At 41.6% G+C, this 17,999-nt stretch overlaps 1 protein-coding gene and 1 long non-coding RNA gene across 4 annotated transcripts in view; both read left to right on the top strand.

Annotated features, from left to right (window-relative positions):
* PRKCB (protein kinase C beta) overlaps nucleotides 1-17,999 on the top strand; it is a 367,575-nt gene that overhangs the window by 151,407 nt on the left and 198,169 nt on the right. For both annotated transcript variants that reach the window (XM_081554487.1, XM_081554486.1), the window contains exon 3: nucleotides 6,962-7,044. In XM_081554487.1, the coding sequence (XP_081410613.1) occupies nucleotides 6,962-7,044 (83 nt within the window). The remainder of the gene's footprint in view (nucleotides 1-6,961; nucleotides 7,045-17,999) is intronic.
* Nucleotides 8,773-12,936, top strand: LOC145531606 (uncharacterized). Of its 2 annotated transcripts, none has more exons than XR_014072600.1 (2): nucleotides 8,773-10,903; nucleotides 11,485-12,936. It is a non-coding gene; the product is annotated as an uncharacterized LOC145531606 (long non-coding RNA). The 2 variants fall into 2 exon arrangements; XR_014072601.1 differs by having other exon boundaries at nucleotides 8,960-10,862.

Here is a 17,999-nt window from a genome sequence, read left to right as displayed (position 1 = left end):
TAGCCATTCCCTCCTCCAGGGGATCTTCCTGACCCAGGGCTCGAACCCAGGTCTCCTGCATTGCAGGCAGATTCTTCACTTTCTGAGCCACCATTCACACATTCCAGGGATTAGGATGTGGACATCTTTGGTGATGTTGGGGGAAGACATTATTCTACCTATAGGCCTGTGACCCTCATGATTTTAATGTAACAGGGGAGGATTGGAGACTAATGGTGCTTGGAATGTTGATCTCTTTCTCTGCAGGAGCCAAGTAGCAGTTCCCTGCCCCTTGTTCTAAAAAGTTAGTTTATTTATTTATGGCTTGGCTGAGTCTTCATTGCTGTGCTGACTTTGCTCTGGTTGCAGCGAGTGGTGGCTGCTCTTTAGCTGTGGTGTATGGGCTTCTCATGGCAGTGGCTTCTCTTGTTGCAGGGCTTGGCCTCTAGAGCACAGGCTCAGTAGCTGTGGTGTATGGGTCTAGTTGCCCTGCAGCATGTGGGATCTTCCCAGACCAGGGATTGAACTCTTGTCTCCTGCATTGGCAGGCGGATTCTTTACCACTGAGCCACCAGGGATGTCCAGCAGTTTCCCCTTTTAAAATAGGTCTTGCATACATTCTCCCACCTGACACTCAGACATTTTCAGTGCTTGTCTGGTCCATATACATTTGAATTTGAGACTGCATCATGTAGTCCTAATAGAGCATGACTACTGGTTAGATTCAGAAGGCTGTAGGCGACAGGCTTCTAACCTCTATGGAGCAAGGAGTTGTTGTATAAACCATGAAGCATCTAGGAATTCTTGGTTCTTACCAGGTACCTGTTTGAAAGCAGGACCTGGTACGTGTTTCAGCAGTTTCTGTGAATGTTGGCTTTTATTTAAGAAAAGCTAGTCTTACCCTGAATTTGCCAAACAGAAATGAGGGGGTGTTTATTTGTATCACAAAAGGATTTAGTTTGTTTCTTTAAATAGCCTAAGCCCTACTCCTTTTCTTTGAAGTGTTTTAGTTAATGGGAAATTTGATTTGCAGAACTTTATAGAAACACGCTGTGTAAAGTAAATACCTGCACTAGAAACTCATCAACTTTTCAGCCTGTTCCCAGCTTCTCTGTAGAGCATGCTAGAGTACAGCCAAGTCCCTTGGCATAGTGAGTCCACCAAGGTGGACGTAGATTGTTTATTTTCGTGGCTAATTGGAAGGCTGCCAGGAGAGACCTTGTCAATGACTGATGTAGTCCTACCCTTGACCGTGGTGGTAGAATGTGAAAGGCCCGCCTGGAGCTATAGCTACCATGAAGTTGATTGGGTTTTCTTCTTTTTGTGTGGCTGATAATGCCCATTCTTTGTTGATTCATTCACCGAATATTTATTTACTCAATATGTGCCAGGACATGTGGTAGACACTAGGAAGCTAGCGATGAGCTTCCCTCAAAGAGAGTAAGGATGGATAAGATCATAACTGATATTTTAGATATTTTGAAGAAGGGCTCTAGACTGAAGTAATTGCTTATCAACGGTGAGCTGGGGGGAGAGGAACTTTCCTAAACATTTCTGGGTTAAGGCAGAAATGAAAACTTCAGTAATAGGCCAATTAGAACCTTATAACAATGATGGCAGTATAAAACATAGGATGTGGCCAAAGCTGTGCTTGAAAATTTTTAGCCTTAAAATGTTAAACTTTTAATGAAGAAGAACAGAAAGAAATTAACTGAGCAGACAGTTCAAGAAGCTTTAAAATGAATAATGAATAATAGCAGGAGACGTTTGTTGCATACTCATGATATGTTAGGCTCAGTTCTGAGCATGTATTATCTCATTTAATTCTGACAACACTGTTGTGATATGAGTATTATTACTATTATCACCGTCATTTTTCAGAAAGAAAGCTGAAGCACAGGTATATAAGATAATGTGCCCAAACATTATAGTTTGCAAATGATGAAAACAGCATCGAAACCTGGCCATCTGAATTCATACTGACTCCAGAATTCATACTTGCAACCCAATAAATAATACAAGAACAAGTACAAATAAAATAAGTAGGACAAATAAAAGTAAAACTAACAATCAAGTAAGAAAAAAACAGTAGAATTGAGAAATATATCCATCATTTGCTTCTTTAAAATGAAAGAATAATAAAATGGACACTAAGGAAGATAAAGCTCTGAAAAAAATAAAAAGAGAGACTCCCCAACAATATAATAGAGGAAAGCTTGAGAAAGGGCATGGCACCATGCCAGATAAGATGATGCAGTTAAAACACACAGAGAAGAACACTGTGGATAATTCCAAAGGAAAATATAAATTCCCAAAGTTAGTTTGAGAAGAGTGTGAGGGAGAAATAAAGCTGGTAAAAGCTCCAAGCGGGACAGGACTGTTTGCTTGTCATCCCTTTTATTCCACATTGTTCTGGAAATTCTACATATGGACATATAAAGGGAAACACAAGAGGCATATCTATCAGGGAGGAGGAAAGAAAAATGTTATTACTGGGGATAATATGATTCTCTACCTGGAAAACTCAAAGGAAGCAACTGAAATCCCACAGCAACTCTCATGAATTTTAAAAATACTTAGAAAATAAATACTCTGAGAATTTATCTGCTTTCCTATTTGTAAATGATAACCACTTGGCAAACAAAATGGAAAAGATGTCAAAATCACAATGGCAGAGAAGTAGGACTTCTCAGATAATACTAAGTTAGAAATATGTAGAACTATAGAGGAACTTGGGCTTCCCAGGCGACGCTAGTGGTAAAGAACCCAGCTGCCAATGCAGGAGACATAAGAGACATGGGTTTAATCCCTGGATTGGGAAGATCCCCTGGAGGTCATGGCAACCCACTCTAGTATTCTTGCATGGAGAATTCCATGGACAGAGGAGCCTGGAGGGCTACAGAATCCATAGGGTTGCAAAGAATCGGACACGACTGAAGCAACTTAGCACGCACACATGCATAGAGAAAATTAAATACTTTACTGGGAGACATAAAATTTTAACAAGGGGGCACTCTATTCCTGATAGAAGTATTCATTGTTATGAAAGTGTCAATTATCAAAGCCCCAATAAATTTTTTTGGGGGATGAGGGTAGGGAGTTGACTAAATACAATTCCAACAAAAATTCCATTGGTGTTTTTAAAAGCTTGATAGACTGATTCTGAAGTTCACTTGGAATTTGCAATGATTGCCAAGAGAATGTTGAAAATAAGGATAATGAGAGAGGACTTGCCCTGCCAAGATATAACATATTATAAAGCTACTATAATTAAATCCCGTATTGCTTTATTATAAGACAGATCAGTGGAACAGAACTGCAGGCCCAAAGACAGACCCCAGTGTATATAATTATTTAGTATATAATTAGGTTGGCATTTGAAATCAGTGATGAGAGGATGAATTATTCAATAAAAGATGCTGGCACAATTGATTACCTATTTGGAAAAAAAAATGGCAAGTTAAATTTCCATGTCATTTCAGATACAAAAAAAATTACAAATCGATGAAAGTTTAAAGTGCAAGTGATGCCAGATAAAAGTAAAGAGAAAAGAATGGTATTGATAGGAATTTGGATCATATGGGAAGGCCTTTTGAAGTGCAGTTGGACTAAGATTTCTTTGTCCAGTTTTTTTCTTCTGGTAGTCTGCAAGTTATTCTTGTTGGCACACTATTTCAGCTTATAATGTTCTAAATGCAGTTTCTCCATACCTATTAACTCTTGAGGAATGAGACAAGGATCTTAGCATATTGCAACTTTGTAGTCTTCTTCCCATCCCTGTCTCTCAGGACTTGTCCCCCAACCCTCACCTCGCTTTTCTTTTTGCTCTTTCACCACTGTTTTACGCCTCTTTCATTCATTTTGTTGTTTTTTTGTGGAGTGTATATTCTCTATTACTTCTTTGTGGGAAGTAAATTTTCCGAGTTCTTGTATTTTGGAAATGCCTGTATTTTGTTCTTTCACTGGAATGCTCATTTGACTGTGTATGGGATTTTAGGTTCAAATGACTTTTCCTAAACCTCTGAAGATATTGCTCCATTGTATTCTATTTTTTTTAATTTTTAAAAAATGATTGCCACAATCAATTTAGTTAAATTTTTTAAAGATTTTTTTTTTTAACGTGGACCATTTTTTTTTTTTTTAACGTGGACCATTTTTAAAGTCTTTATTGAATTTGTTACAGTATTGCTTCTGTTTTCTGTTTGGTCTTTAGGCTGCGAGGCATGTGAGGCATGTGAAATCTCAGCTCCCTAACCAGAGCTGGAACTCACAACCCCTGCATTAGAAGGCGAACTCTTAGCCTTTGGAAGTGCCTCCATTGTATCCTAGAGTTCAGAGTTGCAGATGAGAAATCTGATGTTAAAATTATTTTTGTTCCTTTGTCAGTAACTTTCCCATCTTCTCTTCCTATCCCTGCTGGACACGTCCTCACAGTGATATCTGAGCCTTAGTAATTCTCACTGTTAGTCTTTTTTTTTTTATTCGTATCTATTGACACCTGATAGTTTCTTTCAATTTAATGGCTCAAATTCTTTTTAATCTTTAGAGAATTTCCTTTCATTTTTCTTCAATTACACCTTCTTTACTTTTCTTTCTGTTCTTTCCTGAACATCCTTCTGTATAGATATTAGAATTTTGAGGTCTATTCTACATGTTTTGTGTCATTTCTTTTATTCTTTCTTGCTTTTTTTTTTGCAGAATTCTGGGGAAATCACTCAACTTAGACTTCCAATTTGCTAAGTTCCTCTTTAGTTGTCCTCCATTTTGTATCAGCCCAACCACTGAATCTCCAGTTTGGGCAATCATATTTTTCATTTCCTGATCTTTGTTTTTCTTTGACTCTTTGCTTCAAAATGAAAGTAGGCTTATTTCCTTTGATATTATGTAATTAACATATACTCGTTGTCAACATTTCAAACAATATAGATGTAAGGTTGTCAGTAAAAATAATCTGTAGTCCTGTTTCCCAGAGATAACCATCATTGGCATTTTTTGGCCACTTCTCATATATTACCCTCAGCATTCACAGACATATAGGCACAGAGGACTGCCCCACTCACAACAAACATATATATGCTGTTTAACACAGATGTCTTTATACAAAGCATATATTACTTACAAAATGCAATAAATAATAACAGAAAAAGGAGAAAGAAATCGACCCCTTTGGAACTCTTCTTCCTTTTAGCTTTGCCATCTTGTGGAATCTTGGTTCCCCAACCAGGGATTGAAACTGAGCCCCTGGCAGTGGAAGTGTGGAGTCCTAACCACTGGACTGCCAGGGAATTTCCCCCAGGTTCACTAATAATCAGTCGAGACTAATGTTTTTCCCCATCTGTTACCCTTTCTGTCTCCTTTATGTCATATTGAATTATTTTGAATTGAATCATTTTATCCATAAAGATTATAGGATGTATCCTTAGAAGTAAGAATAACAAAAATATCATAATACCCTTATTATATCAAAGATTATAATTCCCTAATACCAATAACAAAAATTCCCTCATATTATCAAAAAATGAGTACATTCATTTTTCTGATTGTCTTATAATTATTAAAAAACTATTAGTTTATTTAAATTAGGACCCAAACAATGTCTACATATTGTGTTTAGTTAATACCTTTTAAAAATCTCTTTGATTTTTATGTTCCTCCTCTGCCCTGCTGTTTTCCTCCTGCAATTTTCTATTTTTGTTCGTTTATTGTTGGTGTTTTGAACAGTTTTAGGCATATAGAAAAATTGATTGAAAATACAGTTTCTGTACATTCCCTCAACTTCATTTCCACCCTAGTTCCCCCTATTATTAACATTTGCAAGTGAAATAAATCAGAAAGAGAAATACCATGTTAACTCACTTGTATGTGGGATCTAAAAAAATAAAACCAAAACACCAAAACCAAGAAGTGAACTTGTGGATACAGAGAACAGATTGGTGGTTGCCAGAGATTAGGGTGGGGAGTGGGTGAAATGGGTGAAAATGGTCAAAATAAATAAGTTCAGCAGATGTAATAAATAGCATGCTGACTATAGTTAGTAGTACTGTAGCGTATATTTGGCCTTCCCTGGTGGCTCAATGGTAAAGAATCTGTCTGCCAATGCAGGAGACAAAAGAATCTGCCTGCCGATACAGGAGACATGTGTTCGATCCCGGGGTTGGGAAGATCTGCTGGAGGAGTGGAGGAGGGCATGGCAACCCGCTCGAGTATTCTTGCTGGGAAATCCCATGGACAGAGGAGCCTGGCGGGCTACTGTCCATGGGGTTGCAGAAGAATCGGACACAACGACTGAGCATGCAGTGTATATTTGGAAGTCACCAAGAGAGTAAATCTTAAAAAATCTTACACAAGAAAAAAATTTACAACTGTGTGGTGAGGGATGTTGATGACTTATAGTGATGATCATTTATAAATGTATATATGGAATCATCGTTATACACCTGAACCTAATATAAGGTTTTATCAATTTTATCTCAATTAAAAAATGAAGAGAACTATAGTCAATACCTTATGATAAGTCATAATGAAAATAGTATTAAAAATGTGGAAAAATGAAATAGCATGCCTTAGAGTGCTGTTAGGAATATTAAGTGAGTTAATATATGTAAAGCACTTTTAAAGAATCTTGCATTAGTGTGGTACATTTGTTACAATTGATGGACCGATATTGATACATTGTTATTAACTAAAAGCCATTGTTTATACTAGGGTTCACTGTTTGTGTTGTAGGTTCTCTAAATGTAGTTGTCACTACCCTGTCATCCATAATAGTCAACATAATTAGTAATTTGCCAGTTGTAGCACCAGTGTACCCAGGAGTTTGACTTTTAGAAGACAAGGGGCAGAAGCTGACGGCATTGTTTATTTGATTATAAAGCCTTTGGGTATAAAGTCCAGGCCTAATGATGTCTTCCTCTCTTCCCCTCCCTTCCTGCTCTCCACTTCCCCTCTCCCTTCCCTCCTACCCTTCTTTTCTCTTTTGCAGTCTGCTGTTTTGTCGTTCACAAGCGGTGCCATGAATTTGTCACCTTCTCCTGCCCGGGCGCTGACAAGGGCCCAGCCTCTGATGTAAGTAATGGACACTGGTCACCTCTCTCTGTCCACAGTCAATGCATCCTTTTGGGTGCCTGTGAGTATACTGAGACAAAAAGTCAGGATGTCATGGTCCCTACAGCCTCTGAGACTATTTTCATCTTAATGGGAAAAAACAAAACAAAACATTTTGAGAGGGGTGCATGTTGTCAAGAAACCAGTTTCCCTACTCTGATTTAGCACAATATCTTCATCTTTATGGCTGAGGCATGAGACGGATGGGCAGGGGTTAAATCGTGAACTCTTTGTCAGGGCCCAAGAATTAGGAGGAAGTAGATTTTCCTGCTCTGCTCAACCCAAAGTGTGATTACTGTTGAGGGATGAGGGATGCTCCTGGGTAAAACTGGCAAATAAACTTTGTTTTGATCATTATTGCTTTATTTTAATATGGTTTGAAAAATGTATCTAGTAGTGGTTTGTCATTTATGGTGAGGATATAAAATTTCCTGCCTAAGTAAAGGTGTTTAGGGTTAAACAAAAGATAGGGCTTCCCTTGTGGCTCAGCTGGTAAAGAATCCGCCCACAATGTGGGAGACCTGGGTTCGATCCCTGGGTTGGGAAGATCCCCTGGATAAGGAAAAGGCTACCCAGTATTCTGGCCTGGCGAATTCCATGAACTGTATAGTCCATGGGGTCTCAAAGAGTCAGACACGACTGAGTGACTTTCATTTCCACTTTCATTTTCAAAAGATAGGGACTTCCCTAGCAGTCCAGCAGTTAAGAATTCGTACTTGCAGTGCAGGGGGCACAGGTTTAATCCCTGGATGGGGAACTAAGATCCCATATGCTGTGTGGTGTGGCCAAAAATAAATAAATAAAAATTAAAAAAGATAAATTGACTTAAGGAAAATATTCAGTGAATGACAGTGTGAGTGCTATGTTTGAGTGCTCTGTGGCTAAAGTCTCGGTCCACCAAGTTTACCTAAAGTTTGGGGTTCCTTGTGGATCGCCTATCCGACCCTCACTCTCTTCTTTCTGGCAAAGGCCACTCTCAGTATAAAAGTTGAAGATGCCTGCTGCTTGCTTTCTCATTTGTAGCTAGTTAGTGAGCATGTGACCCAGTTCTGCTCAGTGGGACCCGAGGGGAAGTCTGGGCAGGACTTCTAGGAAACACTTTCCTTTCTGATGAAGGAAGATATTCCTTTCTTTGTTCTGGTGGACATTTTTGAGTGGGCACATAATGCATGGAGTTGTGGCAACCCTTAGGGTCAACGAGAAAGCTATGACTGACATGCTGAGCATGGCCGAGTGGAAGAGTTCAAGGAACCTGGGTCATGGATGACACTGGTGAACTGCTGAGCCAACGCTGAGTTCTCTTATGCTCAGACTGTGTGTGTGAGATGAGAAGCACCTCTTACTGGTAGAGTCTCACGGTTTGCTCTTTTCCATGCAGCTGAACCCGTCCTGGACCTTCCACCACGCACACTCTGCTGCTGGCCCAGTCCTGAACTCTGTGCGTCTGTCACCCCTCCTTCTCTTATTTTGTTCCTGCGTTGGTTCACCTTCCTGGAATTTTCCCCATTGGCTTTGTCTCCCACTGGTCCTGTCTTGATCACTCAGACTTGACAGCTGATCTCAGCTTGCTCGAAGTGGGCAGTCACTACCTTCTGTTGTTGCATCTGCTCTTGCTGGCCTTCTCATAGTGGTCATCTGCCGTTTTGCTGCAGATCAGGGGCAGGCCATGCACCCTCTAGAGCTGATACTGTAGTTGTTTTGCCTGCAGACTGTGCTGTTTGGGTTTAAGAACTCCAGGCAACAGAGAACAACCAAAACCCTCACAGGCTTATTTGCAGAGATGAAGGTGGAACCATTCTTCATGTTCTCTCCGATCACATTCCCTGACCCTTTTAGTGCAGTTCCTTCCCGTGTCCCCAGAAGGGAAGGTACATTTGGGGGACAGCCTGCTTCCATTATGCAGCTCTGAATGTTCATGCAGACCGAGGCGTGATACTCGGAGAGCAGCCAGGAGGATGCTGTTTCCCATAGTCCCTCTTTATTCCTTGGCTTTTTATGTTGCCTGAGGGAGAAAGAGCTCAAACTTTTATGTGGAAAGGGAAATTTTGGTCCCTGAAACTGAAAAGCTCGACCCAGTGAATCAAGGTGCTGAAATGGGCTCTTCAGGGATCTCTTTCTCTGTTTCTTGGCTCAGTTTTCTTCTGTCCTGGTTTCTGTTTCCAGAAGGCTTTTCTCCTATGGGAGCATGCTGGCCATGGTACCTTTAGTCTTCACGTCTTGTCAGTGCTGCAATTCTAGTGACAAGAGCTAAAGTCTCAGTAAATCCTGGGTCATATATAACTGAGGATGGTTATGCTGATTGGCAGGCCTGGTTATGGGCTTACCCCTGGAGAGGTCGGAGAGTGGGAGAGAGGCGGTCAGTCCCTCGGAGGAAAATTATAGAAGCGGTATTGTGTACTGGTTAAAATCACGCTATGGATGGAGTCAGCATTTCGAGGCTCAGGTGTTCTTGACCTTGGGCAAAGTACTTCAGTCCATTTATGCTTTAGATTGCTCAGTTGAAAATGAATAAAACAGTGGTCCCTACCTGATAACCTTGCTAGGAGTATCTGATGTGTATGTTTAGGACAGTGTGTGGTACATATTGAAGATGACAATGACAATGGTAATGATTAACAGTGAATGGACAGATATCTACCAGATAAGTCTGATGAATGAATAGGTCCTTTGCCTGCCACCTGGCAGTCGTCCTTCCTAGGCATGTGTAGGCGCCATAAGTTGTAGGAGACCCTGCTCTGTGTGAATGGAACAGTGTAGTTATTCATTGCCTTGGGCATGGGGAGAGCAGGCAGTCCTCCCTGCAGCCGGCATGCATAGGATTTGGCAGCTGATCTCTGGACACAGTTCCAAGAAGGTCGGTTGGCACCGAGGATGATGAATTGGTCCAGACTCCTGAACTGGGTTGACTTGGTTCATTGACCTTTTTCTGTCCATGGTTGGAGACATGATTAAATATCTGGCCACACCTGTTCGCCTACCTGGCCAGGCTCTCTGAGGCTCATGCAGATAAGGGGCGGTGCCTTCCTCTTGTATGACCTTGGTGGAGCAGGTATGCAGTGAGCTCGTGGAGTAGAAAAGCGCTGCCTCCATCTGTGAAAAAGGAATTGTCCTTTTTGTCTTCTGCCCTCTACTATTCCAAGTCCAACCTGAGTTGAGGAATATTCTGGGTATTAGTAGATCTTTGTGTGGTTGGGAGCCTTCTAGGTCTCCATCATGGCATATTAGGCTACATGAGGGAATTTTATGAATCAAGCTCTGTCCCAGTGAACCCAGCTGCTGACCCAACCATTCAGTGCCAATGGGAATAGACAATACATATGGGCACCCACCACTGGGGGACCTCAAAACATGGCAGAGTTCCTGGGTGGTACTTCTGATCATCTGTAGGGATCCTACTGGTTCTGAGATCTTCTCAGAATGAGAAAGAGAAGACTTGTCTCTGAGGGCTTGGACTAGGATAAGTCAAGTGCAGGACTTGCCCTGAGCACAAAGATTAAGGGATTCTTGCTTGTGTCTGCCTAGTGGCTGGATGATCTAGGCTGGCCCCACTCACATGACTGGCAGGGAGCTGGCTGTTGGCCTAGGTGCCTTGATTCTTCTTCACATGGCTTCTCATCCTCCAGCTGACCAGCTCTGGTTTGTTCACATAGTGGTTTCAGGGTTCCAAGAAGGGCAAGTGAGCACATCCCAATGCATCAGTGCTTTTCCAGCTCATGCATCATGTTTGATAATGTCCCACTGGACCAAGTAGTCTCATGTTATTGTTCAACAGCTCAGTCGTGTCCAACTCTTTCCGTCCCCATGGACTGTAGTCTGCCAGGTTCCTCTGTCCATGGTGTTCTCCTGGCAAGAATACTGGAGTGGGTTGCCATTTCCTACTCCAAGGTATCTTCCTGCACCAGGGATCAAACCTGTGTCTCCTACATTGGCAGGCGGATTCTTTACCACTGAACCACCAGGGAAGCCCCCAAGTAGTCTCATGGCCAAGCCCAAATTCAAGTGGTAAAGAATTAGACCACTCATCATGGGAGGGAAAGAATCTCTGGTCAAGCTACTGCAGATCCTGTTGACTCAGGGGGTCACTGTGGAATAGAATCCCTGGAGGCCATCACACTGGGCTTCATAAAGGACTCTCAGGTCTCACTGTGGTTCAGAGAGTCAGACAGCCTCAGTAGGACAACAGACCTCTTGTATTCCCTACCCCAGGTACCTGAGTGACTTAGTGCCCTCCAACTACAAATGGAAAGTTGGGCAGTTTATGGATCACTCCCGGAGACAATGGGCTTCCCAGGTGGCTCAGTGGTAAAGACTCCGCTTGCCAGTGCAGGAGATGCAGGAGAAGAGGGTTTGATCCCTGGGTTGGAAAGTTCCCCTGGAGGAGGAAATGGCAACCCGCTCCAGTATTCTTGCCTGGAGAATTCCCTGGACAGAGGAGCCTGGTTGGCTGCCATCCATGGGGTCACAAAGAATCGGACATGACTGAGTGACTGAGACACACCCCCCCCAGAGAAATGGTGGTTAAGGATGTGGACCCTGAAGTCAGTAATACCTGAGTTCAGGTCCTGACTGTTGGTTACGCATGAGGTGATCTTGGGTGTGTCATTTTCCTTCTCTATGGCTCAGGTTCTTTATCCACAAACTGGGATGTTAGTACCAACCACATAGGTCTGTTGTAATAATTAAAAAAAAAAAATCCTTAAAATGAAAAAGAGCTAACTACATCAGCATCAGGAGGATTAACCACAGATGGATTAAAGAGCCATCGTGTGAAAGCAGTAAGCACAGTGGGTGTCATGTCCTAAGCCTTTGGTGCAGGTAGCTGATGGCATTTCCACTGATCTCCCCAATCAGGGATGTACTGATAATTCTCTCCATTCCTCCACCTACGCCATACACTTGTGTTTTCATTTCCATTGTGTGAGTGCTAAGTCACTCAGTTGTGTCCAACTCTTTGCAACCCTATGGACTGTATGTAGCCCACCAGGCTCCTCTGTCCTTGGGTTTCTCCAGGCAAGAATACTAGAGTGGGTTGCCATGCCCTCCTCCAGGGGATCTTTCTGACCCAGGGATTGAACCTGAATCTTTTACGTCCCCTGCATTGGCAGGTGAGTTCTTTACCACTAGTATCTGGGAAGCCCTTCCATTTCCATTTGTTTATATAAAACCTGAAATTTTGCAGTGCAATGCTGAGAAAAAGAACCTAGACTTTGGAGCCAGAAAACCTTGGTGTCAAAATCCAGTGCTGAAGTTTCCAGCTCCATTGATCTTGGTAAAATTATTTCAGTTCTGTGATCCTTAGTTTGTGTCTTTAAAATGGGGCAAATAATACATAAATCATAGGTTTGGGGTGAGTATTCAATGAAAAGTTACCTGAATCACATCCAGAATAGTGTCTGGCACAAAGAAGGCACTCGGAAAATGGTTTCTAAATTATGATTAATCCCTGGAGGAATCTCTCCTACTCAAGAAGGAGTGCAGGTTACACTCTGACCTGCCAAGGAATAATAGCTAATAATAGCTAACTTTGTTGAGCAGAGGTTCTGCGCCAGGCATTACAAAAGTATAAAAGGACTCTTTAGCTGGTTTGTCTAAAGATAACTTCTCCAGCATTTTATGGTTTTAGAAATAATAATTTCTTATCATTTATGGTCAAAGTACCAAATAAAGCTCATTGTTGTGCCCTGTACCCTCCTGATTGCATCACTAAATCAGGTCAGTGAAAGATGCAGGCAGTAATGTTGAGTGTATCATTTTGTGTTTCTTAATCAAGTCTTACTTTATGAAGAAATATATTAAAAATGATAAATCATGCATTAGATGTTGAAGACTTAATAAAAGAGAAATAAAAGAAAATTTAAAAAGAATATATTAAATTCACATGTTAAAAGAATATGCATATAAATGCTAATGGGTTTGAAAATCTGGTTGAAAGGGATGACTCTCCAGGAAATTTTAAATTGGCAATTTTATCTCAAGAAGAAATTGAAAACCATAACAGGCAAATAATCAAGAGAAATGAGAACATTGCTTTTCTTCTCCCAAAGCTCCAGAATAATAGGCTTCATGGGTAAATTATTTTAAACTTTAGAAGAATGAAGAATTTCTCTTCATTTGATTTGATTTTGATTTTTATAACAGTGAGCCTGTTGTCTTAAAATATCTTTGTTTCCATTTTGTGACATGCTTTACTTTTTTATTGAAGTATAACTGATGGATAATATTATGTAAATTACAGGTATACAATATAATGCTTCACAATTTTAAAGATTGTACTTCATTTGTGTGTGTGTGTGTGCGCTATATTGCTCAGTTGTGTCCGACTCTTAGCAACCCCATGGACTGTAGCTGGCCAGGGTCCTTTGTTCATGGGGGTTCTCCAGGCAAGAATATTGGAGTGGGTTGCTATGCCCTCCTCCAGGGTATCTTCCCAACTCAGGGATCAAACCCAGGTCTCCCACATTGCAGGTGGATTCTTTACCAGCTGAGCTACCAGGGAAGCCCATACTCCATTTATAAGTTATTATAAAATATTGGCTATATGCCATGTCTTGTACAATATATCCTTGTACCTTATCTTATACCTAATCTGTTCATTTTAAACTATATCAAATTATAGAAATAAAGTAAACGTTCCAATTTTAAAAATCAAAAGTGAGGTAAAGCCAACTCAAATTGGCTCATGGGAAGGACATTGAGAAGGATTAAGAGCTTCAGCGATAAGAGTCTCAGACACTGAAAATGAGGATCCGATACTTGTAAGATGCTTTCTCATTATTGGCTGTATCAGTCAGCTTTGCTGTGTAACAAACCATCCCAAAATCTAGTGGCTTAAAACGTTAATTATGTCTCATGATTGTATAGGCTGCTTGGGTCATTCTTCTGATCTGGGTCTATGCAGCTGATCACTGCTGAGCTCTCTCGTGCATTTGGTCAGCTGTGACTTGGCTGGTGCGGGATCATCTAGGGTAGCTTCAGGCACATGACTGACACTTGGCAGCCTCTTGGCTGGGGCCCTATGTTCCTCCTCCATGTGGTCTCCTTTCCTCCATTAATTTAGGTTCATCTGCACACTGGTCTCAGGGTTCCAAGCACAGCAAGAGAGGAAAACCCCCACAGCATAGGTGTCTTTCAAGCTTTTATTTGTGTCACAGTGGTTGTGGCCAAGATCAGATTTGGGGTGGAAAAGCAGACTTCACCTCTGGATGGTAGGGGCTGCAAGGTCTTGTTGCAGAGATGCATGTGGGAAGTGGGGACTTGTGGCCATTTTGCAGTCTACCATTTTGCAGCTGGCCTGCGTCTGCTGTGGCAGCTGTCTCCTTCCAGCAGTCTGGTCCTTCCAGATCATCTCTGCTTTCTCCTTGAGAAATTGACCTGTAAGGGCTGCATCAGTGGAGGTTCCCTTACTCTCTGACTTCTGGTTGGGCTTAAGACGAGGGATTGATAGGAGCCTGGAGGGTGAGCCCAGGGTGTTTGTCATGAGGTCTTCTTGGCTTTACCCTTTGGCAGTGTTCCACTCCTAAGGCAGTCTGCATCTGTTCCCTCCCAAAGACACCTCTACCCATTCTCTCCTTTTGGCTTCCAGGAGGCCGCTGCTCTCTTTTCTTGTCCCTCTGCTCGTCCTGGCCCTCAGTTACTGCACCCTCCCTCTTGGTTTCTGAACAGCATGCCCACACTTTTCTAAACAGTCCTTTTATGAAACCTGCCTTAAACTCTCCTAATTTGAATATGCCATTTGTTTCCTGCTGGGACCCCAGCTGACTTGTCTTTGCTTTATTTGCTCCTACTAGTGACAGGACGTGCCTATAAATATGTCTGGCAACCTGGTTGTAGTTGACCCTAGGGAAAGATGGAAACCCTAGTTGACACAGTGGCCATCTTTCTTCTTGCATTCATAATCAGTCCCAGGAAAGGGTTCTGGTTGGTTGGTTCTCAGTTGTTAGGGGAATGAAGTCTTACAGTTTGCCAGGCCTGGACCATACAGCATCCCTCTGACTCAGAGAACAACATATGTTATAAGAAGAAGGAATGGGAGACTTGGAGGAGCTGACAAAGTAAGTAGCTGCCGCACTTTATAAGCTAGCTTGACCATGGTAACCAGCATAACCCAATAAAGCTGACTTACAAAACTAAACTGTAGTAAACAGTGTAAATTTAAAGATCCTAAATAAAATATATAATACTATTTATTTCTTGGCATAGACATATTGGTTCAAGTAGACTTTTTTAATATGAAAGAAACAATTTAGAGATAAAAATAATGAAAAATTTTGGTTAATATAACAAAATATAAGACCAAGATAAAAATTAGCCAAGAAATTGTGAAATCTCGAAGGTAAAAATTTCAGTTTATCAGTTGCCTGTGCGTGCACACTCAGTCCAACTCTTTGCGACTCCATGGACTGTAGCCTCTGCCCGTGGAATCCTCCAGGCAAGAATACTGGACTGGGTTGCCATTTTCTTCTCCAGGAATCTTCCCAACCTAGGGATTGAACCCATGTGTCCTGCATTGTAGATGGATGTTTTACTGCTTGAGCCATCAGGAACTAACCCAATGTAAGTGGATTGAAATTCTCTACTAAAAGGCAAAGACTAATCAGACTGGAGAAATATACAATTCTAGGCATTGTACAAAAGAAATATACTAGGTTAAAAATAAAAGAGTCAAAGATATAGCCCCCCCCAAAAAAAACCGCACATACATATAGAATGTGATCTTAATGATAATATCAAAAGAAATAAGATTCAAAGTAAAAAAAACATGAACAGGAGGAAGAGGGGGAAAGTGCACTCTAATATATTACTGGTGAGGGTGTAAATGAATATTGGGTTGGCCAAAAAGTTCATTTGGATTCTTCTGTAAGATGTGATGAAAACCCAAGTGCACTTTTTGCCCAACCCAGTGTAATCTTCCTCAAGAGATAATTACCAACATGCATCAAAAGCCTTAATGACCTTTTTAGCCTAAGAATTCTGCTAAGGAATTATTTAAGGATATATGTATATATTTACAAAAAAATTGGAAGCAATCTAAATGGCTAGAAATTAGGGTTTATGTAAGTAAAACATATCCGTATGACAGAAGGCTGCACAATGATTAAAATGTTACAGTGGGTGTGATGGGAATATTTTGGGGTGATGGAAATATTTTGTGTCTTATTGAGTTTGTGCCTATATACATGCACACAGTATTCAAAACTCATGAAGCTGTGTGCTTAAAAGAGGGAGGGGACATATATACCTATGGCTGATTCATGTTGAGGTTTGACAGAAAGCAACAAAATTCTGTAAGGCAATTAATCCTTCAATTAAAAAATAAGTTAATTTAAAAAAAGAAAAGAAAGTCTGTGCATTACTGTATGTCAATTATACTTCAATAAAAAGTCATCTGATTAAAATGTTATTGACGTGGGACTATGTAGTCATTATGAATGAAGAAAGCAGACAACAAAGCCCACGTATGGTATGATATGTCTACAAACATACACTCATGTGAAAACACAAGGCCACATTTTCTGAACACATTTTGGTGTCCCCTTGTCAGTTCTGCTCAGTATCTTATTCCAGACTGTTGGCAGAACTCTGAAGATCACTTTGGGATTTCTGTAACTGTTTTCTGTGATCTCGTGTTTGGTGCCACTTCACCTCCAGCATGGACTCAGGCTTCCTGCTTAATTTGATTAAAATCAAACCCGAGTGAAGGCTTGGGTATAACTGTAAGTAACTATAGTTGCTTCTGGATGTGGTCACTGTTAAGATACTCCATCAGCTGGGAGCCAGCTTAGTCTCCCACATGGGACTCTTCAGGTGCTCCTGGTAAGATTCTGGCCCTGCTGGTGGGCTCGCCTTGGGGCCCCGAGGAGGGAAGTCCTAGCTCTGCCAGTCTGAGGTCCACTCACTTCCTGTCTCAGCACCAGTGGAGTGGGACAGCCCTGTCTTCAGATAAAGGGCCTACCTCCTCTTCCTTGGCATTGTCTGGTCTTCCTGACTCTGAGAAAGCAATGTAACAGTTGGCTGCACTCTTCTCAAAGCTTGGGTTGCTTAGTCTTACATAACTCCAGGCAGGGACACCCACCATCAGTTCTGATGATGCTCCAAGACTGTCTGGCTCTTCGAGGAGGTGAAGCAACAGTTAGGGTTGAACATCCCTCTTGGCATCATGGTACAATTACATCATCACCTGATAGCAGAACTCATTTGTATCTCTCAAGGATAAATAGTACCAGGGGCAATTCAGCCTATAAACAGTGCAGACTCTCTCTCTCTCATACATCTACTACCTATCTAAATCTGGCAGGGCACCAGGACTATTATTTATTACTTAACACTGTAGTCTATAACTTCTACATTCACGATGAAAGTGCTCAATAATTAGGGTGTATGTTCCAAATGAGAAAAGAAGAGCTTACAAAGCAGAGTCTAAGAGTTGACCTGTTTTGCTCAAAGGCTGCTGCTGCTGCTGCTAAGTCGCTTCAGTCGTGTCCAACTCTGTGCGACCCCATAGACGGCAGCCCACCAAGCTAGGCTTCCATTAAACATTTAAAGAGCTATTGTATAGATTTTTGATGTAACTTCAGAGGACAGAAGTGGGCCTGAGGACCATGTGCGCAGACTGAGGAAGAACAGTCTAAACTGACTCAGTGGTTCTATTTAAGGATATTAACGCCTCACCCCAGTAGTGCAAAGACCAGTCGTCACCAGTTGTAGAGGGGATATCTGTGGTAGGTGTGGGTTTCTTCCACGGTTCATCTACTAACGTTATTTGGCTGCATGCAGCAGAAGCCACCTTGAGTTAGCTTAAATATCTACCTGCCAATGCAGGAGATGCAAGAGATGCGGGTTTGATCCCTGGGTCGGGAAGATCCCCTGGAGTAGGAAATGACAACCCACTCCAGTATTCCTGCCTGGGAAATCCCATG

Source organism: Giraffa tippelskirchi, chromosome 13 (genome assembly GCF_054371585.1).
Source record: "Giraffa tippelskirchi isolate mGirTip1 chromosome 13, T2T-mGirTip1v1.2.pri, whole genome shotgun sequence".
NCBI classification, from domain to species: Eukaryota; Metazoa; Chordata; class Mammalia; order Artiodactyla; family Giraffidae; genus Giraffa; species Giraffa tippelskirchi.
This window is presented reverse-complemented; position numbering and strand designations above follow the sequence as displayed.